At 43.5% G+C, this 27,696-nt stretch overlaps 2 protein-coding genes across 7 annotated transcripts in view; one reads left to right on the top strand and one right to left on the bottom strand.

The window, feature by feature from the left end:
• PLA2G7 (phospholipase A2 group VII) overlaps positions 1-23,147 on the top strand; it is a 38,991-nt gene extending 15,844 nt beyond the window's left edge. The window contains exons 1-12 of one of the 4 annotated variants that reach the window (XM_049653757.1): positions 5,447-5,535; positions 5,751-5,973; positions 10,490-10,611; positions 11,050-11,194; positions 12,656-12,749; positions 14,827-14,895; positions 15,751-15,877; positions 17,015-17,128; positions 18,291-18,382; positions 19,793-19,963; positions 22,199-22,347; positions 22,889-23,147. In XM_049653757.1, coding sequence (XP_049509714.1) covers positions 5,763-5,973; positions 10,490-10,611; positions 11,050-11,194; positions 12,656-12,749; positions 14,827-14,895; positions 15,751-15,877; positions 17,015-17,128; positions 18,291-18,382; positions 19,793-19,963; positions 22,199-22,347; positions 22,889-23,019 — 1,425 coding nt within the window. In that variant the 5' untranslated portion in view covers positions 5,447-5,535; positions 5,751-5,762 and the 3' untranslated portion in view covers positions 23,020-23,147. Of the gene's footprint in view, positions 1-5,392; positions 5,536-5,750; positions 5,974-6,692; positions 6,776-10,489; positions 10,612-11,049; positions 11,195-12,655; positions 12,750-14,826; positions 14,896-15,750; positions 15,878-17,014; positions 17,129-18,290; positions 18,383-19,792; positions 19,964-22,198; positions 22,348-22,888 lie in introns of those variants that run through there. The other 3 variants (XM_049653760.1, XM_049653758.1, XM_049653759.1) reach the window with 3 other exon arrangements.
• Positions 15,929-27,696, bottom strand: part of TDRD6 (tudor domain containing 6) — a 30,318-nt gene continuing 18,550 nt past the window's right edge. The window contains exons 4-5 of one of the 3 annotated variants that reach the window (XR_007462728.1): positions 16,585-17,223; positions 15,929-16,048 (exon numbers count right to left, since the gene is read on the bottom strand). Coding sequence is in view for 2 of the 3 variants with exons in the window: in XM_049653754.1 (XP_049509711.1) it covers positions 17,179-17,223 (45 nt within the window). In the remaining variant the exon portion in view is untranslated. Of the gene's footprint in view, positions 17,224-23,818; positions 24,136-27,696 lie in introns of those variants that run through there. The other 2 variants (XM_049653754.1, XM_049653755.1) reach the window with 2 other exon arrangements.

Below are 27,696 nucleotides of genomic sequence, written 5' to 3'. Positions count from 1 at the left end.
TGGATGACACTTATTGAGCAACTCCCTACCTGGGAGTGACCCATGGTGCTAGGAATGCAAAACGAGTATGCTAATGTTTGCATCTAGCTCCATGCAAAAACACTGTGTTACGCATGTTAATCACTTAACCCTGGGTAATATTATTATCATCCTCAGCCCCATTTTACGGATGAGGGAATAAGGCAGAGAGGAATTCCATAGTTTGCCGAGGGTCACGCTACCAGCGTCCAGGCTGGGATTCAGACCCAGGCAGTTGGGCTCTAGGCACTAAAGCCCAAGTAATTGACCCCTACCCACTGTGGTGTATTGAGAAGTCACCCCTGGTGTGAAATCATCTGGGAATGTGTTTCTGGGCTGCTTGGTAGCCCGCACCAAAAAGAAAACAGGATTCTTCATCCTCATTAAGGAAGTATTTACTCATACTTGCTATATACTGGCCCCTTTGTAAGTAGTAAAGAGGTAAATGAGACCAATCCCTGCCCTGGAGGAGCTCACAGGCTAAGGGTGAAACAATTCTGTAAACAGAGCATTGTACTGGAGGCTGCAAAGTATCCAAAGGAGGACGTGTATAGAATGCTGCCAGAGGGGCGCCTGGGTGGCTCAGTCGGTTGAGCATCCGACTTCGGCTCAAGTCAGGATCTCGCAGTTCGTGAGTTCAAGCCCCGCGTCGGGCTCTGTGCTGACAGCTTGGAGCCTGGAGCCTGGTGCGGGTTCTGTGCCTCCCCCCAACTCTGCCCCCCACCCCATGCTCATGCTCTGTCTCTCTCTGTCTCTCAATAATAAATAAACATTAAAAAAAAAGTAAATAAAAAAGTTAAAAAATAAAAATAAAAAGAATGCTACCAGAAGGGGGCAGACTTCTGTGTTGGTAGTGGCTCCACGGCACAGGAGCCCCTGTTCTCTGGGGTGGGAAATGCCTTCTTCCCTGGTGTCCTTGAGGAGCCAGGACCAGAGAAGGCCTCCTTTCCCGACTGCAGGGAAACCTTGGTGACGATTGTCCACTGCTTTGGACCCAGCTGTCTTGCCATCAGCTGGGGACAGGGTGGGCATATCGTTTCATCCCACAAAGCACACCAGCAGGAGGCAGCAGGGGAAGGCAGTTCATTCTGTGGCACGGGGAGCGGGGGGGGTGGAAAGCAGGGAGGACCCATCTGGATCCTTCTATCACTTGGTACACGGGGGCCAAAGGAAGAAGACCCGCTGTCCATTCCTGGCTGCAGACAGTGACTAGGTGACCTCAGGCCAGAGCTGGAGCCTTTCTGTGTTTCCTTGACCATCTTCCCCCAAAAGGAAAAATCAGGTGCTAAAGTTTGCTTCTCCTTTATGTCCACTAAACCTTTATTCCCCCTACATTTTGTAAATAATCTGTTACGGCATTTACCACAATTGTTTGAAAGTCTCTCTCCCCACCGGAATTTTTAGGATAAAAAAAATCACATCTATTAAAAAAAAAAATTGGATTTAAAAGGCATTTTTTCCCCAAATGTGGGCTGACACATTGGCGCTCTTAAAATTGAGTGCATGAGTATGTGAACAAATGAACAAATGAATGAGTCAGCCAATCATTAAATTATTTAGAGGCTTACTCTCTTGAGGATGAGCTCAGATAGCACATTATAAGAGGGTGGTGAAAACCTCTAAACAGGTAGTAAGTACTCTCTGGGCGCCTGGCTGGCTCAGTTCGCAGAGCACATGTCTCTTGATCTTGGGGTCATGAGTTCGAGCCCCATGGGGGGAGTGGAGATGACTTAAATAAAAAAATAGTGAGTTAATTAATAATACTAACTGAATAGTACTCTTTTCGTCCCACTGCAGCAGTTTCCAAATGCTACATTCTGGGAGTGGCTATGTTGGGATCCCTCAAGAGCTGAAGCCCCAACATGATGCCCCAACGTGCCTTCTAAAAATTCCGAGTCAGTAGGTCTGGGTGGGACTCAAGAAGCAGTCTGTTCTGAGGTTCCCCAAGAGCCATTGTAGCTTAGCATGAGGTCAGGGTGGGAACTCTAACGTGCCATTTCACCTGGCCTTCAGTCTGTCCTGCTTCACTCTGAGGACCGACGGTGATGGCATTGGAACAGTTCTGGTAGAAACATGGGGGGGGGGGCAGAGCACCCCAGTCCTGCGTGGAGGACCTGGCGAAGCCCTTCCAGCAACTGGCCGTCTCTAACTCTTCCTGAGGTTGTTAACAGGGAAGCTGTCATGAGTACCACAGAGCTGTGGGCAAGCTAACTTTCTTTGGGTTAGTGCTGTGTTCCTAAAACACTCTGTTGATCTCCTTGTGTGTTTCACGTGGCCTTCCTTCTTCCTCATCTTCATCCCCAGTGATTTTCCAGATGGCCAAATGAAGCTCCTCTAACTCAGCCATGGGCTGGAGCACCAGGGGTAGAATTTTCTAAAGCCCTCTGCTCATGCCCCTGTAAATACTTTCTGCGGATGGTGTCATTTGGTGAAAACCCCAGTTGTGACGGTATAACAGAAGGGTGGTTGGTGGAGGCTGGGGAGCGGATCGCCTGACTTCTGTTCGACTTCATCTGCTGCTTATTTGGGAAACTCAGTAGCTATTTCTCTGGATGCATACACAGCACTCTGCCATCTCCAAGGGTTCTAGCATGTTGCTCCAAATATGAATTAGGGCAAGAACAATGAGACAGAGTCTCCTCTCTTTAGAGAACAGTTTCTAGCCCTTTATTAAGTCATCTTTTTTAAAAAAAAATGTTTAGGGGCGCCTCGGTGGCTCAGTCGGTTAAGCTGCCGACTTCGGCTCAGGTCATGATCTCGCGGTCCGTGAGTTCAAGCCCCGCGTCGGGCTCTGTGCTGACAGCTCAGAGCCTGGAGCCTGTTTCAGATTCTGTGTCTCCCTCTCTCTGACCCTCCCCCGTTCATGCTCTGTCTCTCTCTGTCTCAAAAAAAATAAAATAAAAACGTTAAAAAAATTTTTTTTTTTAAATGTTTATTCCTTTTTGTAGGGGGGAGAGACAGAGAGAAGGGGAGAAAGGATTTGAAGCAAGCGACAACACAAAGCCTGATGTGGGGCTTGAATCCATGAACCAGGAGACCACGACTTGCGCCAGAGTCGGACCCTTAACCGACTGAGTCACCCAGGCACCCCTATTAACCCCTCTTTTCAATCCAGGAAGTTCCTAAACACATTAGCGTCATTAAAATAGGCATTGTGTTCGTTAACTTTAGAAGATTATCATTTTAAGGTGAAGAGAAATGGGTGCCGCCCAAAGTTGTGGTTAAAAGCAGGGCCTCAGATAGTCTGGGTTCAAGCCCCGCCTCCAGCCCTTGCTAGCTGTTTGATCAGGACAAGTCAGTTAAATTATCCTTGCCTCTGAAGAAGAATGAAATCATGCCATTTGCAACAATGTGGATGGGACTAGAGGGACTTACGCTAAATGAAATAAATGAGTCAGAGAAAGACAGGTATCATATGTTTTCACTCATATGTGGAAATTGAGAAGCTTAACAGAAGACCATGAGGGAAGAGAAGAAAAAAAATTATAATCAGAGAGGGAGGCAAACCATAAGAGACCCTCTTTTAAAAAAAAAAAAAAAATTAATGTTTATTTACTTGTGAGAGAGAGACAGAGCATGAGCAGGGGAGGGGCAGAGAGAGAGGGAGACACAGAATCCGAAGCAGGTTCCAGGCTCCGAGCTGTCAGCACAGAGCCCGACGCGGGGCTCGATCTCACGAACTGTGAGATCATGATCTGAGCTGAAGTCGGACACTTAACCGATTGAGCCACCCAGGCGCCCCATAAGAGACTCTTAAATCCAGAGAACAAACTGAGGGTGAAAGGGGATGGGGAAAATGGGTGATGGGCATGGAGGAGGGGACTTGTTGGGATGAGCACTGGGTGTTGTATGTAAGTGATGAATCACAAGAATCTACTCCCGAAACCCAAGAGCACACTGGATACGATGTATGTTAGCCAACCTGATAAATTATATAAAAATTGTTTTTTCCTTGCCTCAATTTCCTCACCAATACAATGGGGATACTTAAATCTCCCTCACAGATTGTTTTAGGGCCAACTGAATAAGAAAACACATGCCAGAAACTATGAAAAATGCTGGGCACATAATAAGCCTTCAAATGTTGGCAATATTATCATTTGTTTAGTGAACAAGCTTTTGAGCAACTCCTAAGTGCCATTTTACATAAAAAGACAAACTATAGTGCCATATACTCATATGAAAAGACTCTAACCATATTATCAAATTAAAAGTGTAACTTGAGGGTCACCTGAGTGGCCCCGTCTGTTAAACGTCTGGCTTCGGTTCAAGTCATAATTTCACAGCTTGTGAGTTCGAGCCCCGCATCGGGCTCTGTGCTGACAGCTCAGAGCCTGGAGCCTGCTTTGGATTCTGGGTCTCCCTCTCTCTCTGCCCCTCCCCTGCTCATGCTCTGTCTCTCTCTCTCTCTCTCAAAACTAAATAAACGTTAACATAAATAAATAAAAGGGTAACTTGAAATGAAGTTCTGCAAATAAATTTTAAGAGTATAGTTTTACATATTGATATTTATATGTATGTGTGTATTTATAGCTATGTATGTATTCTATGCATGTATTCAAGCATAGAAATACATCTGAAAACAAAAGTCTGTTAGCAAGTTACTACCAGTGAGGAAACAATTCAGTTTTATGAAGGGAGAAATTCTAGAAGGTAAAGATGATGCACAAATACAAGATAGGCTTTTGCTAATAAGATGTTAGCATAGCGCCTAGTTGTAACATCATTTGTTATTATCATGAGTCTAATATACCACGTGTTGGACTACAATCATTCTTTCACAAATTCTGTAAACATTTATGCAACACCCACGGCATGCCAGGCCCCTGGTAGGCAGTGGGAAGAATACATAAGGCCTGACCTCGCTGCCTCCGGGAAGGTTTCAGTGTGGAAGAGGCATAGAGATCACCAAAAATGAAACATCATTTCTGCAGCAATATGATCATTTTATAATTGTGACGGAAACATTAGCCAGAACTTCCGGAGTGTTTACGAATGCGCTAGATGTGTGTGGACATTATTGACTGCCATCTGTGATTGCTACAATTATTCTATTTTGATGCTATTCTTTATAACCAAACTAGACTGCTACAGAGTTAGAGAATTAGTGACCAGAAACCTAATATGACTGCCTCAAAGTGTTATTTCTACGCGCTATGATATGATCCGGCATTCCCAAGGATTTGGCCACCTTGATGCCTTTCAAAAACCCGGCCCAGAAAATGCATATTCCATTTTTTTCCAGGGGGTTTCTTCCCATAATTGTATGTAAAATCATGTTGCTAATGCCTTAATCTCCCTGATTTGTCAGCCTATTAAAGTCTTCTTGATTGCATGTGTGTTTTTTTTTTTCTTTTAATAACCTGCCTTGAAGAAGGTTAAGCTGAAACCACTCCTCAGCTTCCAAGATGTTGCCATCCAAATTGCATGCGCTTTTCTGCCTCTGCAGCAGCCTCGCACTGGTTCATCCTTTTGACTGGAAAGACCTAAATCCTGTTGCCCATATTAGATCATCAGGTAAGAGGCATCTTTGTTCCAGGGCTTGAGCAACTGATCTGTGGCCAGATTCCACGTGGCCCCGGAGAAGTTGCATGTGTGGACTTCTAACCAAGTTCTATTACAAAAAGGCTCATGGAGACCTGTTCTCCTGGGGTCGGGGAGAGAGCCTCACTTTCTCCTCATTGCACCTGAAACTGAAGAAGCGCCTGTCTTCTTCAATATCATGACTGCAGGACAGAACCAAGATGAGGCATTTTCAGACAGACTGGAAGCTCAGCTGGCAACCGCTGTGGAGAACTTCCTCAGCGTGGCCCCTTCTGTCCCTCACTGCCCTAGCCCGCTCTCACTCAGGCGCAGTGACACAACGCCCCTGGAGTTTGCTCAGAGGCAACCTCAAAACCTGCTCCCATGAAGGTGAAGGAGAGGCAGGTGTCTTGATCAACAGGTGTAGTCCTGGTTAGTACTGGGTGGGGGGGGTGATGTGAGAAGATGACCATTTAGGCTCTTGGGGTCCAGAGGGAAACCATGTTTTCTATGTTATCACAAGGGGAAGCAGGGACCAGCTGAAGAGCTCCAGGGGAGAATGGATGCACATCTCTTGCTCTCTCTTACCTTGTGGTGGGAGGGAAGGGGAGGAGGGGAAGGTTTAGTCAGGCCCAGAAGAAGTGGCCAGAGTGGGACAGCCACCTCTAGAAAGGTACATCTGCCATCACCGAGAAGGACCTGTATTGCAAAGAGATTGCTTCCGGAGTTTTGTGGGTTCCTGCGAATCCCAGAGCATGGTGATGCACGGTCTTCTCTGTCCAGCTTCTTCTCAGGTGAGCAGTGTAGGTGGCTTCTGAAGCCACAGACCTGGTGACTCTGGATCTAGCTGTTCAGGTTTGATGGGTGACTCCTTACTGTAACATTTACAAAAGGGCTTTCATAACCCTGCACCTGATAAATACTGCCTTGCTTTGTAGTTGGCAAAGCAAATGCGTCGGTCGGACAGACTATATGTTGTATCTGTATTTACATAGGAAATGGCATAGTATCTCACAGGTGCATTCATTCAACAACACTTATCAGGAAGTTGAGTCATCGCTGATACACCGGTGACTAAGACAGTGAGCTTGTGGTCAAGCTCGAGGACCTTCCAGCCTAGTGAAGTTAATTTTCCCATTACCTTTTCCAAGGATTGGAAACGAGTAACATCTTACCCGACGGACAGATTATCAGCTAGGAGACATTTACATCATGCACTTTTTATTGGCTCAGGGTGGGAATTTCAAAACATGTTTTATATCCCATGTTTGAAAGTCACGGGAAGGCTGTCATTGGACTGGCAGAAAGTTAAGAACAGCGACACTACATTATTTACCTTTTGTAGTCCCACAGTCAAGGCCAGTGTCCCATTCAGTCTTGAGCAACCGAATGCATACATATTTTGTAAATTGTTAGAAATCCTTGATTAAATAAAGGATTAAGATAATAGACGGTTGTTCATATCCTAACTGAGTATGTAGAAAACATGGTTATGCAGGTAAAGTATGGGCTAGAAATATCCTTTTTGTTAATGGAGGACATAAAGCTGAATAAGAAAATGTAATGTTCCTAGTGTGTATACAATCCATCTCGAAACCCAGGAGCGAGTATCAGGAATATTTGACAAATGAACACCCCAAAAAATGTATCGTAAGATTAATAGCCTATAAATAGTCCAGAGGTTCCAACGCTCCTATTAAAATAAAGTTGAAGAAAAACAAGGAGCGACATCTATGAGTTCTGAACCACAAACTGTATCATCTAGAGGATGGACGCTCAACCTGATAAGACTCCTCGTTTCTCCCTTCATGATGAGTCCTGATAGATGATTGGAGAACAGGAAACCGGGGACAGTGACTGGATTACCTGCAGGCTGATGAAACTTTTCTGTACCCCCCTGGCACTGAACAGCCCCAGGGCTCTGTAGACCTACACCCACACCTGGGTTAGCTCCAAGATTCCTGAGGGGCCGTCTTCAAATGGGCAGAACTGTAGACTCACCTTGACCTGCGGCTCCTGAATGCTGAGCGAGGGGGCTTTTTGGTAGAGCAGGATTTAGAGAACCAGGGCACTCCTAGGTAATTGGAGAAGGTTCCCAGAGCCGAGGTGGAATTGAGATCTCACAAGAGAAACCTTGTGGGCCTTGGAACCCTCCCATTACTCTAGAACTGAATTCCTAATTTCCAGAGGTAGAGTACCTCCAAGGCGGTTGTGCGTTCTCTGGGCTCCTCACCAAACTCCATGAGCCATAGCCCTTCCCTTCGATTCCCGTACCATCACATCATGGCTGATGTGGGTGGGGGCACAGCCAGACACAGCCTGCCCCTCACAGAGGGAAAGGCAGGGCTTAACATCTCCCTGTTACACCAAGAAGCCTGACTTGGTAGGCAATCTTAAATGGGAAGGAAAGAGCCTTTTGTGATTCTAAATAGGACTGAAACTGTTAGCCTTTACAGGTAAAGTGGCTTGTTGTTGTTGTTGTTGTTGTTTAAATGTCTGAGGAAATACTTTGGGTTTTGAATCTGCCCAAAGGGAAAATAGTATGGTCTAGTTTCCATCTGCTCAAACTCTTCTGAGGGCTTGAATTTGGGTAGCCAGAGTTAACTCCCTCTAGGTAAGGGACACACAATGTCAGTTGTCTGCTGCTGATGTGTTCTGTGCTAGGCCCTTGACTTCCACCATCACTTCATTCTCACAGCTGTCCTGCAGGTTGTCAAGTGCTTTTTTTTCCCCCATTTTACAAATGAGAATAAGAGAGGGGAGCAACTTGCCTAGACCAGAGCACCATAGCTTCTCAGGGGTACAGCTGGAATCCAAAATAGGATTACCTGGCTCTAATACCCCAGGCCATTCATCTCACTCCCACCTTCCTTGGAACTAGCTCCTACTATTGGACTATGAATGGCAGATCAGGTGGTCTGGTACCTTCGCCTAGTCGTTTTGCAAACTTGAATAGGCACAGCTTTTCCGATTTAGTAGAATTGGGGTACGGCTGAAGATCCTGATTTCCAAGCTCCCAGTGATGCTGATTCATGGACCAACTTTGACTAGCAAGCCTCGTGTATTGAAGGGCTCATCGCTGGCAAGTGCTTCACACATTAGTCACCGACATGAAAGACAGGCTTCTTCTCAGACCTCAGAACATTTCTGGGTGATGCCCCATGATATCGACATAAGTTCCATACCTAAAACGGCTCCCTGTGTCTTAGTGGCAGAGGCAGAATGCGATGGAAAGCTTGAAGGAGTCTGTCGAGCAGTGAAATCAACTCACACGATATCAAGTAGGCAAGCTCGGAAAGACAAATAGAAAAGTGAAAGTCTGGCTATAATGATAGTTGGACTTACCATCTTACCAAGTAAATACGGATTCAACTGGGATTCAGAAAGGAGGGTAACAGGTAAAACTGCAGATGTGTCGAAGAGTTTAGGCACCAAAGAAGGAGAAACAGTTTCAAGAGTGGGTGGGTAAAAGAATATATACCATAAAGGGGTTGATGCAGATGAGAGCCTGGTGAGCCGTAGAAAAGCTCAGCTCAGCTTACTTTCACAAAGATTTATGGAGCACCAGCTGTGTGCCAACATTAAGATCTGAAGATACAAAAGTACACAGCTCTTAAGAAATAGCCTAGTGTGGGAAGCAGAGTGTACAAACACATAATTTTAATATGATAGGAAAAAAAGAATGATAGAAACACATAGAGGGAACTGATTTAATACTGAGAATGAAACAAGTCTGGGGAATGAGGGAAGGCTTTGGAGAAGACCTGACATCTGATCAAGATGTTAAAGGGCGAACAGGAGTTTGCCCCGGGGATTTCAAACACAAGGAATAGAATTTATAAAGGTGCCGAGGCGTCGAACAGCTCCGTGTATCGCTCAGGAGTGCTGGAGCCCATGGAAGGCAGGTAAAGAAAAAGCAGAAGAGTACAAAGGCAGTAGACCTTCAGATCACTGAGGGTCTTTCTTACAGTGCCCAAGAACTTGGGATGTAACTTATGCGCCTATGAAATCTACACATTTCAACTCCAGAACATTGGAAGGATAGGCCACATTTGTGCCTCAAGTAGCAACGGAAGTAGCTTAGGAAGACGTGTAGATTTAAATACCGCCTACAAACTGCCTTCCAAAAAGATTCCAATATATTCCTCATTCAGAAATAGCCACTTAGTGATCGGAAGCCATTGACAAATTCTAAGAGTAGCCTGGTAAAATGTGAAGGATGCATTTGAAGGTTAAGATCCAAGATGAATAGGACAGTTAGGAGAGATGACAACTGTCTGAGACCTTGAAAGTGTAAATAGACAATTAGGGGATCGGGGCTATACTGGAGAGGGAATTTTAGGCTAAAAACAAAATGTTAAAATTGAGACTCGTTGGATGGAGGGGTTTGATGAGAAGGACATAGGAGGAGGATTCCCAGGTTTCTGACTCGGGATACACGAGCTAGGAAATGCTGGAGCTGCGGGCTGTGCAGTTGGGGGATGAGGAAGGAGAGTTGCGAGATGGCCATTCAATCTTATTTTGGACCATTGGCCTTGATGTTCCTCAGGGAAGGATAGCAGGTAGAGGCACCCAATGGGAAGTTGTAAGCCCAAATCTGAAGTGTGAGATAAGGTTCCTGTTTGGGAAGAACAGTTGGGGGAAGGGGTTTTTAACATGATCTGGATCAGAGCAGAGGCTAAGGGCAAGGCTATAAGTGTTAGGAGGTGATGGTCTTAAGCATCTTAAGAAATGTCTACCTCTATCTTTATTCCCCCACAATACTTTGCTTATATCAGGCCTTTAATAATTATTTGTATATTTTACTAGCTAGGTAAAGAAATGAAGGAGGCCAAAAACTAAGGGGTGTAACTTAATTCCCTTGAAATTTCCTTTTGCATGATGAAGTCTGGGGTGTAATGGATGACAGTGAGATAATATTCACTTTTTTTTTTTTTTTTTTTTCCAGCATGGGTCAATAAAATACAAGCTCTGATGGCTGCTGCAAGCTTAGGCCAAACTAAAATTCCCAAAGGAAATGGCTCTTATTCTGTCGGTTGTACAGACTTGATGTTTGATTACAGTAATAAGGTAATGCTTTGATTAATAGCACTAATCTTTATGTTCTGACATTGACTGTTCCTGTGGTCCCCTAGAAGGTTTTGAAACTTGCTCTTGCCCTCACCTGAGAATGACTCATGTTGTTATTTATGTTGTTGCATAAGAAGCCTTTTGCTACTTAAGTCTTTCCCAGATTTGTTGCCGTCATCTGATTTATTTATCTATAAGCTCTATTTTCCCCTTCCTTAATGGTTGAAACCAGCCTGCTCGTGCTTTCTTTTCACTCAGAAAGCATGTTTCACCTTCTCTTTCTACTGTATTCAGGCACCACAGCAGCTTAAAAAGTTCTCTCTGGACCTCCTTGTGAACAGCCGAGGTTTCCCCTCTAATTAAATATGCCAAATAGCTGTTGGGACATAATGGAGAAGCAACTTCACTAAAAGTACATTGATTTCTTTTCCTCTCCAGGGCACCTTCTTGCGTTTGTATTATCCATCCCAAGAGGATGACCACTCTGACACCCTTTGGATCCCAAACAAAGAATATTTTTTTGGTCTTAGTAAATTTCTTGGAACACACTGGCTTATGGGCAAAATACTGAGCTGCTTTTTTGGTAAGATTTCTGTTGATCCTGCTTTGGTAGGCTCTAGAATATAAGAAAACCTTGAAAACAGCAGAAGTTTCTGGCAAAGATCAAAGTAGATTTTCTCCAGTCTAAACTTCTAAGATGACAAATTGTTTCTTAAAAGCCCAGGCAACTGTCAGAGAAGCAGGGGTTCTTGTTTTGTTCGTTTTGCATATATCGGGGTATATGGAGGTAGGGAAAGTGCCAGACTTAAAGGCGGCTGTAATATCTGCCCATGGCAGATATTCTTTGATATTCCTGCTCATATACTGCAGGGAAGCAATAATCTGGTAAGTGCCCACTTCCCTTTTGTATGCTTTGTACGAAAGTGAAAACTAATTTCTCACCTGTCATAAATGATGAGACTCTGCTCTCATTCCCATCTCCTACCCGCCAAGGGACCAGCCTCCCTCACCAAGACAATCTGATGTGCATTCCCCACTTCATTTGTCTACTTATAACTAATATAGACGTTTCCTTCTTTATCTGTTTGACCAGACACTACTGTTGGGCCGGTGTTAACTACATCTTCAAATTTCCCTCTCAAAACTACCTGCCACTTTTGGCATTCTTTGAAACATCTCCTTGGAGTTTTCCTAAAAACCACCTAATAACAGAAATGATGGAACCGTAACTAACACCTCTTTATGGTGCCGAATAAGTTACAGATCACTTCCATGGCAATCATCACGTTCAAGCTTTATGACTGCCTCTCCATTTTATAAATGAGAAAATGAAACGCAAATAACTCGTGGTGATAATGACAATAGCAATGGAGAAGTGAAACGAGGGAAGACAATGCCTTCCACGTTGTGAGCCCCTTCTTACGGCACGAGATAGGCGCTTTACATATGTTGCCTACTTAGATAACATTCTCACAAAAGCCCTATCAGGGATCATTTCCTCCATTGTGCAAAAGAGGAGTCGGAGACTCGGAGAGTTCTCGTTACTTGCTCAGGGTCAATAGTAAGTGGTAGAGCTGCATCCAAAGGCACATCCGAGTATGAAGTCAGTGGTCTGTCTTGATCATTACCAAATTAGCATGGAATGAAAGGAGATTTGAAGAGTCTGGCTCTCAGGGTAACGCTCCTGAGGTTTATTCGGTAGTTTGGTTTCAGAATATTCCCTTTGAAGTTTCACCAAGACCCGGGGTTGGTGCTCAGGAACAGCCTTCTGAATACACCTGTAAGGGGTAAAGTGTCTCACCCTCAGTTCAGAGCTGGCAGTGAAAACTGATAATTCATGATTTTACGGTCTTAGGAAAAACTACATGCTTCAGGTCTTTGGGTGTTAAGCATCTAGCAGCAGACTTTTTAATGAATTTACTATTAGCACATAAAAACATAAGTATAAATTCCATGAGTTAGGATTTCTACTAAGAAGATGCAAATTAGGCGGCAACATTCAAGTCGGAGCAAACACTAATTATAATCTCTCATTGTTGTCTAGGTTCAATGACAACTCCTGCAAACTGGAATTCTCCTCTGAGGACTGGTGAAAAATACCCACTAATAGTTTTTTCTCATGGTCTTGGAGCATTCCGGTAACGTGTGAGAGGAAAACTTTTAACCCCTAAGGTCCATTGGGAATGCATTCCCTGCCCTCCCCCCGCAAAAAGAAGAGCAGGGTTTGGAGTATCATGGTCACCCCCGTCTTGGAGGAATTGGGGTTCCTCAAATGTTGGCCATGGTCTGTTGATCAGTCCAGCCCTATCTGGTCAAGTAGTTTGTTCTCTCCTTCCAGCTCATGGGGACTAGCCTCATGACGAGGACAGAAGAGGTGGCATTTGGGGCTGTCACCCTTCTATAGTACAATACACTCTCAAAACCATCCCCTGGATTAGCTCAGGTCTTCTGAGAAGCGTGCACCAAGATTGGATTGGCTATAAAAGACATTTATGGAGAGAAATGCCCGTGAAGGATAGAGGGAACAGAGAGGAAAAGACAGAATCTTCAGACCATGATGCAGGTTGGACACTTGGGAAGGAGATGGGGAATGGAGAGATTGGGTATGGAGAATCCCAGATTACAGCACAGTTCTAGCAGAGACTGGACCAGGCCAAATGAGAGAGTGCTTAACTCGAAGTTGCTCATCAAAGGAGCCTCACATCTCACAGGAATGGGTCTCCATTGCAACCCGTGCCATGCCCAGTTACTGGGCACAGCCCACAGGAAGCTTAGCTGGTGGTGGTGGATCCAAAGGGGAAGGGGCTCAGTGGGGGTCTTTAGTCAACTACACTTTCTGTGGCATGATCTCAGAGTGGCACGTTTTCATGACCGCCACACCCACGCCTCTTCTGTTTTCTCAACTGCCTACCTTTCTTTCTACCTCAGAGGATTATAAGACTTTCAGAAAATAAAAGGTGACTTTTAGTTGGCCAGAAGTTGGGTAGCTTCTGCAATAAGAAATTATCTTCGGTACTTCAATTGGAGCCATTTCTTTGATTTCTACCAGACCAGTGGTTGGCACGTTAGAATCTGAGGACCAACTCTAGCCTGCTGCTCAGTTCTATAAATAAAGCTTTACTGAAACACATCCACACTCATTCGTCTTTCGCATTGTCTGCGGCGACTTTTGTGCTACGACAGCAGAGTTGAGCAGCTGTGACAGATATTGTATTGCCCACTAAGCTGGGAATATTTACACTCTGGCCTTTTACAGTAGACGTTTGCTGATCCCTGTACTAGACCCATTTCCCCTTCCTGGGTAGATTGCGTATCTTCAACAATAGGGGACATAGTTCCCACTACCTCTCTTTGGTTCTCTATTGCCATTTCCTATTGAATGCATGACATGAGAAGATCGTCCAGAATGAGGAACTGGAAGGGGTCAATGCAGCTACTTAGCACATGATTGTTTCCAGTCATTTAAATAAATAACAGTTGACACGTGTTCAGCCTTTCCCCTGTTTTAGATGTGGTTATAAGCACTGAAAACATATTAATGTACTTAATCCTTACAAGAATCCCACCAGTTATCATAGTGTTACAGAGGACAGATAAGTGACTTATCCAAAGCAGACAGCTAATAAGTGGTGGATTAAAATGTAGTGGTCAGACAGCAGGTCGTGTTCTCTTAAGCACCACACTACACTGCCTTCCTACTTATGCTGTCTCAGCAAAACCTTCTAACTATTCTAAAGCAAAGGCTTTATAAAGTCCCATTTTACAGGTGCAGACAAAGATCTGGTAATGCAATTGCCTAAAGTTATATACCTGGTCAGTGGTAGGACCAAGATTAAAATCCAGCGCTCTCAAAGGCAATATTTAGAATCACTGCATCACGGTTTCTCAACCTCAGGACTACTGACATTTCTCAGAATTTCTTATCGTGGAGGGTAGCCCTGTGCACTGTAGGATTTTTAACAGCATCCCTCTACCCACTGGGTGCCAACAGCACCCTCTGCCCGGTCATGATAATGAAGTTACCTCCAGACATTGTCAGGTATCCCCCGAGAGGCAGAAGTGTGCCCCCTTTGAGAACCACAGCTCTCTGGTGTACCCCTGGACACTACCACAGGGGTGTGATGGCTTCCACATTCCGAGGCTTGTTAGTGGACCCCGCCTTTGCATGACAGCTATTTCAGTGCTTCCTGTTTGTTTGTTTGTTTTGTTTTGAAGGACAATTTATTCTGCTGTTGGCATTGATCTTGCATCTCATGGGTTCATAGTTGCTGCTGTAGAACACAGGTATGTCGCCTGGGCTCTAACTTCCAAGAAGATTTATAAAAAGAAATCAATGAAATTGTCAACTATGGTTATGTGATGAGGGGAAAAAAGGGGACTGAGTTAAATTGTCAAGAGTTGAAAACCAGCTAGCATTTCTAGAGTTGTCATTGTGTGCCATGTTCATACATCATTTAATCTTTGGAACAACCCTCTGAAATGGTAACTGTTATCACTCTTTTAAGGAGGAGGAAAAATGAAGCTGGGAAAAGTTGAGTAACTTGCTGTAAATCACACAGTGAAAAAATGGCAGCACTGGGATTGGATTCCACACATGAGTTTGCGAGGGGGCCTCCTAGAACAATGACGATATGACGGGTTGACTTGACCTGCAGCGATGGCTCTTTCTGAGGACTCCCTTGGGGGCCTCTTTGGTTTTATTTTTATTTTCATTTATTTTTAAAATATAATTTATTGTCAAGTTAGCCATCACACAGTGTGCTCTTGGCTTCGGGAGTAGATTCCCGTGATTCATCCCTTACTTACAACACCCAGTGCTCATCCCAGCGAGTGCCCTCATCAATGCCCATCACCCATTTTCCCCCTCTCCTCCGCCCCTCCCCCCGCAGCCCTCAGTTTGTTCTCTGTATTTCAGAGTCTCTTCTAGTTTGCCTCCCTCTCTGTTTGTGACTATTTTTTTTTTCCCCTTCCCTTCCCCCACGGTCTTCTGTTAAGTTCCTCACAGTCCACAGACGAGTGAGAACGGTTTTAAAACAAAGGTAGAGTGGAAGAAGAAAGGGAAGTCGGAAAGATCAGAGTGAAGTGCGGGATGGGGATGAGGAAGAGCGAATGTAAGTAATTGATTTGTTTGTGTTGTAGAGACGGATCTGCGTCTGCGACTTACTATTTCAGGGACCAGTCTGCTGTAGAAATAGGGAACAAATCTTGGCTCTATCTTAAAACCCTAAAACCAGGGGACCAGGAGGTGCCTCTACGAAATGAGCAGGTACATTGCAGCAGCAAGAGTAAGCGTGGTGACTAAAAATCGTATGCGCGATGATGATGCTTGCTGATTTAATTTGCACATGGTAAGGTCTGCTCGGAGCTCTCCCATTTCCCATTCCCAAAAGGCCTGTGGGAAGATCTTCAGAGTGATACAGCTCCCTTGATGAAAAGTCTGGATCATGGTAAAAACAAAAGACCAACATAAAAATCTTGAGAGATGACAGTAGATACTCAGAAATCATTGGCGTCAGAACTTCTCTAATTTTAGGGGCGCCTGGCTGGCTCAGTTGGTTGAGCGTCCGACTTCGGCTCAGGTCATGATCTCACGGTCCATGAGCTCGAGCCCTGCATCAGGCTCTGTGCTGACAGCTCTTGCTTCAGATTCTGTGCCTCCCTCTCTCTCTGACCCTCCCCCGTTCATGCTCTGTCTCTCTCTGTGTCAAAAATAAATAAATAAATATTTTAAAAAATTAAAAAAGAAAAAGAACTTCTAATTTTAGAATCTCAGAGGTGCTAGAAAAGGAATCCATAAATACCCTCGCTGCCAAGGCAATATTAAAAGCACTACTTTTCGGAGAAGCAGTATAGGGTAGTGTTAAGAGTCCAGGCCTTAGAATCCAAATTTCTATGTTTGAATCCTGATGCCCTCGCTTCCTAGTGGGATGATCTCGATCAAGCGACTTAGTCTATTTTGCTTCTATGTTTTACCTGTTGCAAAATAGTGAATAATAACCGTATTTGGCTCACGGGGGAGTCTGGAAGATAAGTGATAGAGGGCACATTGGCTTCCACCTTTGTGCCAAGCTTTACTACCATGGGCGTTTTCCATATGTCATTGCATCTAACCCCGCCCACATTTCACTGAGGTAGGCATTATTACACAACAAATGGGAGCTCCGGAAGTTAAGGAAACCGTCTGAAGTCACACCGTGGGGAAGCAGCAGAGACAGATTCTGGGCTCAGCTATAACTACCTACAGGGCTAAAGCCTGGGTTGTGTTCCAGTCACTAATCACTGAGAGACATTTGTAGTTTATAAGCAATCAATCGTCTTTCCCACACGCAACTCGTACACACTCTTTAAAATAAGTATCGCAGCTTCTTTACTGGTCATTTCCTTGTTCTAATAATCACACTAGGTGCGCCAAAGGGCAAAGGAGTGTTCCCAAGCTCTCGATTTGATTCTGGACATTGATCGTGGAAGGCCAGTGAAGAATGCATTAGATGTAGAGTTTGATGTGGAACAACTGAAGGTGAGCTTGAAAAAAGTCATTTCCGTTGTCCTGTAGTTCTTTATTCCTTATCATCTGCTTTTCTGCTGTAATGCATGGAACCGTGTGACAAAAGGCTGCAAATTAAAAAAAAAAAAAGTGTATGTGAAGTATTATAGTGATGAGGAATGAACTAGGCTGAACTGTAGATGAGATTGCCCACAGTCAGCTTTGAGCTACAGAAGCAGCCGTTTCTGTGGTTCAACTCAAGAGCTCCAGCAGAAGTGTCATCATTTCTCGGATGGCTCCTGCATATTGTTGAGCGTGATCCTGAAATGGTGGCCAAAAGTTTTAAGCAGAATATGGACAGGAGGTGGAAGAGTATCAAAGTGGACGGCATGCACAAAGACCCAAGAGTGTGTATGGAGGACGGAGGACAGGGAGTAGAGGGGACTAGGTAGAAGGGCTTCAGCCTGGGTAGAAGATGATCGTCTGTTCTCCTGACACAGTGAAGAGTTTCTTGTCCCTCGACCGTCTACTCCCTCTCCTGTCTCCATGATTTTGTACATGTTTTCCCCTTGGCCTGACACATTCTTCTCCCTGAGTCCTGCTTAATCTTCATCTCAAGTCAGGCATCACCTCCTCCGAGAAGCCTTCTTGGACCCCATTGTCATCCCCGCCCTGGACTGGCGAACTATCTATCACCCTCCTAGCTCCTTGGCACCACCCTGTTGTATTTGCATCACGTGTCCATGTCTCTTTCTTCACTGATAGACTGGGAGCTCATTGAAAATGAACTACGGTGCCTGGCACAGAGCAGGTGTTCAATAGATACTCATGAAATGAACAAACTAATTAAATGTGGACGGAGGGAGAGGCAGAAGTCAGCAATGATGCTGGTGTTGCAAGTGTGGGTGCCTAGAAGATCATTAAGTTCACTTCTGAACTTCTATGAATGCTCAATGTGTGTGTGTGTGTATGTGTGTGTGTATTATTTGTGTATACGTATATACATATATGTGTACATACACGTGTACGTATATGTGTATTTGTGTGCATTTATGTATGTATTTCTTTTATAAGAAATCAAGGTACTTAACCATGCCCATGAAATTATTAATAATTTTATAATTTAAAAACTAATTTAGTCTATTCTAACAACCTGTGAGATAGTTATGAATATATATCATGCTTTTTCATATAGGACTCTATTGACAGGAATAAATTAGCAGTAATTGGACATTCTTTTGGTGGAGCCACAGTTATTCAGACTCTTAGTGAAGACCAGAGATTCAGGTAAGAGGAGGCAAAGAGAGAAAACAGTAAGCTATTGGAAGAGAGGAAGTGAGAACCCATGTGAGATAGAGTATTTTTCAAATTCTTAATGAGGAAGGGACCCTTCAGGGCTTATAAGTCTGTTCTTTTGCCTCCGTAAGTACTCTATATGAATTTTCCTAGACAGAAATAATCTACTTCTCTTGCTATCATAAGATCTCCCCATTCCTATATATTTTTCTTCATCATTCTTATTTATCTGCTTAAGGACTTAACATTTTCACTTGGAAATTTATCTTGATACATCATTGTATTTTATTATTATTATTTTTTAGTGTTTGTTTATTTTGGGGAGAGAGACACAGAGCGTGAGCGGGGGAGGGGCAGAGAGAGAGAGGGAGACACAGAATCTGAAGCAGGTTCCAGCTCTGAGCTGTCAGCACAGAGCCTGACGTGGGGATCGCACCCACAGACCGCGAGATCATGACCTGAGTCGAAGTCGGACGCTCCACCGACTGAGCACCCAGGCGCCCCCGTATACATTTCATATATGACATATGATTGTGATGCCAGTAATGCGTCTTGTAGTATTTCTAGACTTCCTCAATATGCAGGGCATTTTTAATTTTTTTTTTTTCCCATCCTTAAGATGGACAGAGGTCTTAAATTACACTTAACTTGGGTGAGAGTCAGGACCAGACCCCAGAAAAAAATACTTTCTTTCTTGAACTATGTCATCACAGACTAATGAGATCATGTAGAGCCAACCAGTTAGAAAATGGGTAGGATCATCTCTGAAACTTCATCTCACATTTCTTCCTTAAAATCGGTTTCCATTTAAGGGAATTATCTTAGTTTGCCCATTTAGCACATAAAACCGAGTGTCCAAAAGGTCCAGAAACAGGATAAACTTACTTTTAAAAAGAAAGTTACATTTTCGAATGATACGCCCCCTATGTTTTTCTTCAAGCCCCACTTTTTTAGGTGTGGTACCTCAAAGCAAGTGGTCCAACGGTTGCTCTGAAAAAGGCATAATAAATCAACCACAGACTGGCCGAACGTGCTGGCAACAGGGGCAATAGTGCATGTATTGTATTTCTTCAGACACCCTACAGTTCTGAAGAAATCGTTACTTGTTCGAGAATGTATTTTGAAGACCGTAACAAAAATGAAAACATTTTAAGCATATTATATCGTTCTAAAGGTCACGATTCCTAAATGTCTCCTAAAGAAAATGATTACGTGATGCCAAGTCGACTGTCTTATGAAGCTAATCATATTCCCTTCCCACACTGAAGTATAGTACCAGTGAGATTAACCTGTAATGAACCGGTGTGGTGCATGTCCATTAATCCTGGCATCATCAGGAACGCTGTATGTCGGCCAGCGTGTAACCAGCTTTCTTTTATCATTGACGACAAACACCTGCAGGTGTGGTATTGCCCTGGATGCATGGATGCTTCCATTGGGTGATGAAGTATATTCCAGAATTCCTCAGCCCCTCTTTTTTATCAACTCGGAACGGTTCCAATATCCTGCTAATATCATAAAAATGAAAAAATGCTACTCACCTGACAAAGAAAGAAAAATGATTACAATCAGGTAAGTATTAGTGATTTATTTCATCCTCTGAAAAGAAAGTTGAAACTTGGATAAGCATCCCAAGATACCATTGGTAGCCGTCCCAGAGTTGTTAAATTCACTGTTTAGACTTTCAATAAGGGAGAATATTAGATACTTTCAGGGTCTAAGAGCCTTTGTGCTTACTCTTTAAAATGCAAATGTTTTGAGTAGTGTTAACATATGTCATTCATATATTGATCATTAAAATTTGCATTAGGATACATGCTATTTTTATGTAAACACAAGAGCAGGCTTATGCATTTGGGGGGCGAGGGTAGGGAGAGGTATTGTATCATTAAACCAGGCTGGGAACTCTTTGGAAAAAAAGTCAGAGCATCTGTTGAGATCGGCAATGTGTTTACCTGTTTGGAAAGAATTTTGAAATTCCCAAAAGCTATAATGGGGCCCCCTTGAGCATCCGTGATACGCGTATATCATGAATGTGAAAAAGAAATCCCAAAAGAGTTTTGAACTCACAATGTGATGTTATAAGGTAGGGGGCATTTCTCTTCTATCTGAAACATGGTTTATTTCAAAGAAGACAAGTGGTGGCAGGAAGGAAACACAAAGAGCATAGGTGATAAACGCTGTGATAGGGTCGGAGAATTGGAGTCTTTTCTATCTGATGTGGTCAGAAGACACCTTGGAAGACACGGGAATAGAATTGGCCTTGAAGGATCAAGAGACATTAAACAGATAGTGAGGAGGGTCTAAGGTGGTTTAGTTAAGGACCTCAATTTAGCTTCAAGTTAGTTAAGGACTTCAATATTTGTGTGTATAAGTCTAATCCTAAAACAGAGGTAATGCAGAACGCCTAGCCTCCCTCAACCCCACTTCCTTACTAGGCTCTTTACCTTTTTCATCCTTTCTCTGCGAGGAGCCTGGAAAGAATAGCCCGTACTTAAGAGCTCATCCTGACTTCCATTTCCACTTTGACTCCTGTGGACCAGCTTCCTGAACGCCACCAATGTACTGAAATGCGTCCTGTGGAGGACATAAAAGGCCCAGCAGCCTATTCGCAGCCTCAGCCTTGCTCTCTGCATCCGTTACACACTGTGGACTCCCCCTGTTTCTCCTCCCCTGGTTACCACACCCCTACTCTTTCCTGGTCCTCCCTCCATCTAGACCGCACCCTCCCTTTCTCCCCGACCCTCTCCTTCTCCTGAGGCCATTCCTCCACTGTTGGTAGCATCCAGCCTTCTACTCCCAGCCCTCTCATGACTGGGTTTCTACCTTCTGACATTCATGTTGTGTTTGAAAGCAGGGAAGAAGGAGCAGGAGGCAGGTGGCTCTGGTTTGAGTACAGATAACTGAAAGAGTGGTGTTTGCTTAGAAGCAGCAGCAAAGTGAAGAGGAAGAGTTGCACCATTCGGGGCTGGAGACATACGTTTTCATCTCGGAATTTCTTAGCTTGGGACGGGGAAACCAGAGTAGAGGTGTCTGGCCACAAACCGGGCAGGACAGAATTTGTGTCTTACACCTGAAACCTTGGGGTAGATAAGACCACCAAGTAGGGGAAGAAGTGGTCTGAGAGCAGAATATCGAGGAATGTCTATATGTATGTGAAGAGAACAGAGTTGTTAGGGGAAGAAGGGAAGGTACAAACAAGAGAAAGGAGATCAAAGAAACAAAAGGGAAAAAAAAACGGCAAGAAAGTGTCAAATGTCTTAGAGGCAGTGGAAAGCGATCACCAAAAATGGCCATTTACTTGATGTTAGGTAGATTTAAAGAGCAGTGTAAATGATATCTGTAAGGTGTTTACAGCTTAAATAATACAAGGAAAAGAGGTTCCCCCCACCAAATATTTAATCCAAAGTTTAGGTGCAGTGTGTTTTGAATGGCATCACATAGATACGAAGTTAAACAGTGTTGGTAAAGGCTTCTGGCTCTGAGTATACAGTCCCTGCAACACGTAACACATTTTGTCAGCTCAAATTGGGACTACTCTAGCCCACCAAAAAGCTGGAATCATTTCTTCTAAAACCAAGATGCCAAGGAACTCAGGAATCTTTGTTTATCTAGAGGGGAAGATGTATAGATACTAAGATGCACAGCCTGTGACCCACAAACACATCTACAGAGATCAAATCTACAAGTTTTGTTTCCTTAGTTTTCACTCAATAGGCTACCTAGACCAGTATCCTTCCTGCACCCTAAGTACCAAAATAATTTTGTCAAACAATGTGATTTATAAACCTCTCATTTCTCTTTCAGGGGTTCAGTGCATCAGAATTTTGTGGATTTCACTTTTGCAACTGGCAAAATAATTGGATACATGTTCACTTTAAAAGGAGATATCGATTCAAATGTAGCAATTGATCTTAGCAACAAAGCTTCATTAGCATTCTTACAAAAGCATTTAGGTAAGAAACTAAGAGTGTTTCATGACACAAACCAGGTGCTTCTTAAGACAAAACTGTTTTATTGCAGTGTGAGTCCCATTTTAACTGTCTCCAGTTGGTTTACAATGTCCCAGAACAGTAAATCAGTTTGAAGAAAGAAACTTGAGAGATTGAGTTTTGCTGCTTCTCATGCTACATATCACAGATAGGAAGTCTACCTGTTAATTTATCTTTGAGGCAGAGCATGAGCAGGGGAGGGGCAGAGAGAGAGAAAGAGAGAGAATCTGAAGCAGGCTCCAGGCTCTGAGCTGTCGGCACAGAGCTCAACGTGGGGCTCAAACCCACAAACCGTGGGACCGTGACCTGAGCTGAAGCCAGACACTTAAGGGACTGAGCCACCCAGGCGCCCTGGAAGTCTAGCTTGTTAAAGGGAATCGTCTTTCTGTGCAGACTTGGTGGCCGTTTGTGGTGTAATTTGTGAGGCTGTCCTGCCACCTAGAGGCACTGAGCTGTCTCATACTCTCCAAAGCTTCATATTCTTGTTAACATTTTTCTCTTCCAGGACTGCAGAAAGATTTTGATCAGTGGGATTCTTTAATTGAAGGAGAAGATGATAATCTTATTCCAGGGACCAACATTGACACAACCAACCAACATGTCACTCTACAAAACTCTACAGGAAGAGAGAAATAGAATTTAGATCAAGAGCACTTTTTAAAAAGCTGTCTAAAATTGTGTGTATGTGTGTGATTTTAATGTTTGTTTGTTTGTTTTTTCTCAAATAACTCTATTGTAAAATGTAGACTATATCATAACAGTGATTGAAGCTTGTACTGGAATTTTTTTCCTTAAATGTAAAGAACGACTGCTATGTATAACAATCATACCAGCCTAAATTTTTATTTTACTAAAATGATACTTTTTCAGTGCCAAAATTAATAACTATTTTTACATTCCTTTAGTGGACAAGTATATCAAAACAGGCACAATGCTAATGAAAACATGTTGCAATGACATAACTCCCCCCAAATACAATAAATACAGATTTTTTTTTTTTTTTTTGCCTCTCTTTTCTATTATGAGTAGAATTGAGTTTTGGCAATTTGGTATTCTAGGTAGACTTTGGAAGCACTCCCCTTTGACTTTTGGTCATGGTGAGAAAAATCAGATCACACAGATGATAAAAGCACTGATTTACCACAGGATTAGGGATACTGTACAATTTCAATAGGAAAACTAAATTAGGGGAGTGGCCAAGGATAAGAATATTGGAGACAAGGCAAAGGCAGCAGATTAAAATGGATTAAAGAGAGTTTATAATTTGTTTGCATTTACTTAATGCTTTATCTCTGATGGATTCCACCTACTCAAGAAAGGTGCACGAGACCCGGGCCAGGGATTCCAGTTATAACATATTAGTTATGCAGCCGAAGGCTGTGAAGGATAACAAAGGAAACAGAATTGCTTTTAATTGGTTTGTTTTTCCAATTGGTTTTATTTATGTTTTAAATTGTGTATGCAGTGGTAGAAGTGGAATAGCACAACACAGGCATACCTTGCTTTATTGCACAGGGCAGATACTGAATTTTTTACACGTTGAAGGTTCAAGACTTCCGTGGAGGAAAGAAGTGCGTGCAGCTGTGGTGGAAATAGCAAGAGAACTAGAATCAGACGGGGAGCCTGAAGATGTGCCCGAATTGCTGCAAGCTCATGATCAAATTTGAACGGATGAGGGGTTGCCTCTTACGGATGAGCACAGAAAGTGGTTTCTTGAGATGGAATCTACTCCTGGTGAAGATGCCGGGAAGACTGTTGAAATGACAACATAGGATTTAGAATACAAGGTGCACTTAGTTGACAGAGCAGCAGCAGGGTGTAAAGGGATGAACTCCGATTTTGAAAGAAGTTCTACTGGGGGTAAAATGCTACCACACGGCATCACGTGCTACGGAGAAATTGTTCATGGAAGGAAGTCAATGCGGCAAACTTCATTGTCTTTTTTTTTTTAATTTTTTTTTTTAACGTTTATTTATTTTTGAGACAGAGAGAGACAGAGCATGAACGGGGGAGGGGCAGAGAGAGAGGGAGACACAGAATCGGAAGCAGGCTCCAGGCTCTGAGCCATCAGCACAGAGCCCTTCGCAGGGCTTGAACTCACGGACCGTGAGATCGCGACCTGAGCCGAAGTCGGCCGCTTAACCGACTGAGCCACCCAGGCGCCCCCTTCATTGTCTTTTTAAAAGACGCTTTAAGTGTTTGTTTATTTTTTAGAGAGGCAGAGAGAGAGGGGGACAGAAGATCTGAAGTGGGCTCTGTGCTGTCTGTGCGGAGCCTGATGCGGGGCTTGAATTCACGAACCGTGAGATCATGACCTGAGCTGAAGTCAGGTGCTCAACTGACTGAGTCACCCAGGCGCCCCCATTTTGGGTGCCACAGCCACCCGAGCCATCAGCAGCCTCCTGATCAGTCAGCAGCCATCAGCATGGAGTCAGGACTGTCCACCAGCAAACAGATTATGACTCACTGAAAGCTCAGATGATGGTTAGCATTTTTATAGCAATCAAGTATTTTTAAATTAAGGTATGTACGTTGCTTTGTTTAGACATGCTATTGCACATTTAATAGACTACACTCTAGTGTAAACATAACTTGTATACACACTGGGAAACCAAAAAAGTTATTTGACGTGCTTCATTGTGGTGTTTGTGGCGATCTGGAGCCGAACCCACATATCTCTCAGGTATAGCTGTAAATGGAGGTAAAAAGCTGGCTTAAAACTTCACACGCTTATACGTCGGGCGTCATGGGAAATAGTTTGTTTCCCGATGAATATAAAAATTTATGCCACTCATAGTTAAGTATATTTTGGCTTATGGTCTGACTCCTATGAATTCTTCACAATTAAGCTTGTTTAAGTCTGTGTGAACAGGACAACCGGGACTTCATAAGCAAACCAGGTTAACTGTAACTATTCCATCCCTACTTATTTTGCTCAGTTAATAAGCAACGGTGTGTTTTGATTTGGCACTTCGGGCTATCCTAATGTTGTAGGGTGCAAAATCGCTCTTTTTGAGAAATTTAATTTCTCCCATGCTATAGCCATTTCCGATTTCTAAAATTTTTAAGAGTTAAACTCTTTAGCAGGACACTGAAGCCTCTCTATCATCTGGCCCTAATGCATCTCCTCTGACCTTTTCTGCCAGTACCCCACAACTGTATCTCCTACAGGAGTGAACCAAACTTGTCTATTCTCATCCCAGGAACAGGTAACACGCTTTCTCCCTCAGCTCTGTTCAACGCAAAACCCTCTCCTTTCTACTTATTGAAATTACACCCAGCTTTTAATGTCCTTAGTTCTCACCATTACCCCATCAGGCTTCAGGGTCTGGTAATGTCTCGGAGGCAGGGATCTTTTCCCCGCTCACGGAGCAAACCTCCCTACTCATTTTAGAAATGGGTGGTCCTTCCAATTGTGGTGATGGCCCATTCGGTAGCATCTTTGTGGGTGGTACATGCAGGTGCTGACAGGAGAAAGATCCAATGAGTTAAAGGTTACAAATACAATAATGACCTAGTGCGCGCACTGAGTATCTTAAAGGGAAAAGAATACTATTTCTAATCTTAAAAACACTTCGAGAAAGGTTTTATTAACCCCATCTGACAAATGAGGAAGATGAAGCCTCAGAGAGATTGTATAACCTGCCCAGGTCACATATCTAATCAGCAGCATATAGCTGAGGTCCTAAAGCTAGGACCTGTCTCACCACCTACACAAAACCATGTTTTCAAAGCATGGGCTTTGAAGTTAGATCGGTCTGGGTTTGATCAGGTTTCTGAGACTCTCCAGCTCTTTGACCTAGAGAGGTTATTTAACTTCTCCAAAAACCTGCAATTTCCTGTGGCGCCTGCGTGGCTCAGTCCCTTAAGTGTCTGACTTCAGCTCAGGCCATGATCTCGTGGTTTGTGAGTCCGAGCCCCGTGTGGAGCTCTGTGCGGACAGTTCGGAGCCTGGAGCTGCTTCGGATTCTGTGTCCCCCTCTCGGTGCCCCTCCCCCGCTTGCATTCTGCCTCTCTCTCAAAAATAAATACTCAATTTTCTCACCTATAAAACATGGATAATATTAATACGCCCCTCGGAGATCAGAATTGAAGGAGAAAATGCACTTAAAGTACCAGCGGAGTCACTGACACATAAGAGCTAATACTGACTTTACTATTTCCCCCATTTTTAGAACTGTGGTTCCATTACTACAGATAATCCAGAACCACAGATATTCCACAATCGTATTTCCTATTTGTTTTAGACTCTCATCACCATTTATTTCCGATTTTTTAATTTTTTTTAAGTTTATTTATTTTGAGAGAGTGAGAGAACAAGTAGGGGAGGGGCAGAGAGAGGGCCTGACACGGGGCTCAAACTCACAGACCATGAAATCATGACCTGAGCAGAAAACAAGAGTTGGACACTTAACCAACCGAGCCACCCAGGGGCCCCATTTCAGGTTTTTTACATGAACAATGCTAATGTGAGTTTACAGGGAATTTTTCTTTTCTTCTCTTTTTTTAATTTAAATTCAAGTTAGTTAGCATATAGTGTAGTATTAGTTTCAGGAGTAGAATTTAGTGATTCATCACTTATGTATAATACCTATTGCCAGTCCCAACAAGTGCACTCCTTAATGCCTATCATCCATAAATCCCCCACCCACCCTTCCAGCAACCCCAGTTTGTTCTCAGTATTTAAGAGCCTCTTGGGGCACCTGGGTGGCTTGGTCAGTTAAGCATCCAACTCTTGATTTTGGCTCAGGTCATGATCTCACAGTTTGTGAGTTTGAACCCGCCTCAGGCTCTGTGCTGACAGCGTGGAGCCTGTTTGGGATTCTCTCTCTCTCCCTTTCTCTCTGCCCCTTCCCTGCTCTTTCTCTGTCTCCCTTCCTCCCTCCCTCCCTTTCAAAAAATAAATACGCTTTTAAAAAAAGAGTCTCTTATTGTTGCCTCCCTCTCTGTTTTTATCTTAATTTTTTCCTCCCATATGTTCATGTTCATCTGTTTTGTTTCTTAAATTCCACATATGAGTGAAATATATTTATCTGTCTCTGACTTACTTCGCTTAGCATTAGACACTCTAGTTCTATCCACGTTGTTGCAAATGGCAAGATTTCATTCTTTTTCAGTGCCGTGTAATATTCCATTGTATATACACGTCTTCTTTATCCATTTATCAGTCAATGGACATTTGGGCTCTTTCCATAATTTGGCTATCGTTGATAGCACTGCTATAAACACTGGGGTACATGTGCCCCTTTGAATCAGCATTTTTGTGTCCTTTAGATAAAATCCTTATAGTGCAACTGCTAGGTCATAGAGTAG

The sequence above is a fragment of the Panthera uncia genome (genome assembly GCF_023721935.1).
Source record: "Panthera uncia isolate 11264 chromosome B2 unlocalized genomic scaffold, Puncia_PCG_1.0 HiC_scaffold_24, whole genome shotgun sequence".
NCBI classification, from domain to species: Eukaryota; Metazoa; Chordata; class Mammalia; order Carnivora; family Felidae; genus Panthera; species Panthera uncia.
Note: the sequence above shows the minus strand (reverse complement) of the source record. Positions and strands in the feature narration are given on the sequence as shown.